Source organism: Haliaeetus leucocephalus, unplaced genomic scaffold, assembly GCF_000737465.1.
Source record: "Haliaeetus leucocephalus isolate CR32 unplaced genomic scaffold, Haliaeetus_leucocephalus-4.0 Scaffold341, whole genome shotgun sequence".
In the NCBI taxonomy this organism is placed as follows: Eukaryota; Metazoa; Chordata; class Aves; order Accipitriformes; family Accipitridae; genus Haliaeetus; species Haliaeetus leucocephalus.
The window spans coordinates 43,413-43,690 of record NW_010972777.1 but is presented as its reverse complement, the minus strand read 5'-3'; the positions used below and the strand labels follow the sequence as shown (position 1 = coordinate 43,690).

General features: G+C 62.2%; 1 protein-coding gene across 1 annotated transcript in view; it reads right to left on the bottom strand.

Moving 5' to 3' along the window:
• Nucleotides 1-237: 237 nt before the first annotated feature.
• Nucleotides 238-278, bottom strand: part of SART1 (squamous cell carcinoma antigen recognized by T cells) — a 14,030-nt gene continuing 13,989 nt past the window's right edge. Inside the window, exon 17 of the mRNA XM_010572555.1 lies at nucleotides 238-268. Within this exon, the coding sequence (XP_010570857.1) occupies nucleotides 238-268 (31 nt within the window). The remainder of the gene's footprint in view (nucleotides 269-278) is intronic.

Below are 278 nucleotides of genomic sequence, written 5' to 3'. Positions count from 1 at the left end.
CTGTCACCTTGGCACCCCCGTCACCCTGCTCCCCCCTCCCCGCCAGCCCCGGTGTCATCGCTGTGGCCTCAGCAGCAGCCGCAACGCTGTCACCCTGGCCCCAGTGCTGTCCCCAACCTTGTCACCCTGTCCCCAATGCTGTCCCCCAACTTTATCACCCTGTCCACTGTCCCCAACCTTGTCACCTTATCCCAACACTGTCCCCGATCTTGTCACCCTGTCCCCAACCTTGTCACCTTATCCCAGCACTGTCCCCGATCTTGTCACCCTGTCCCCAA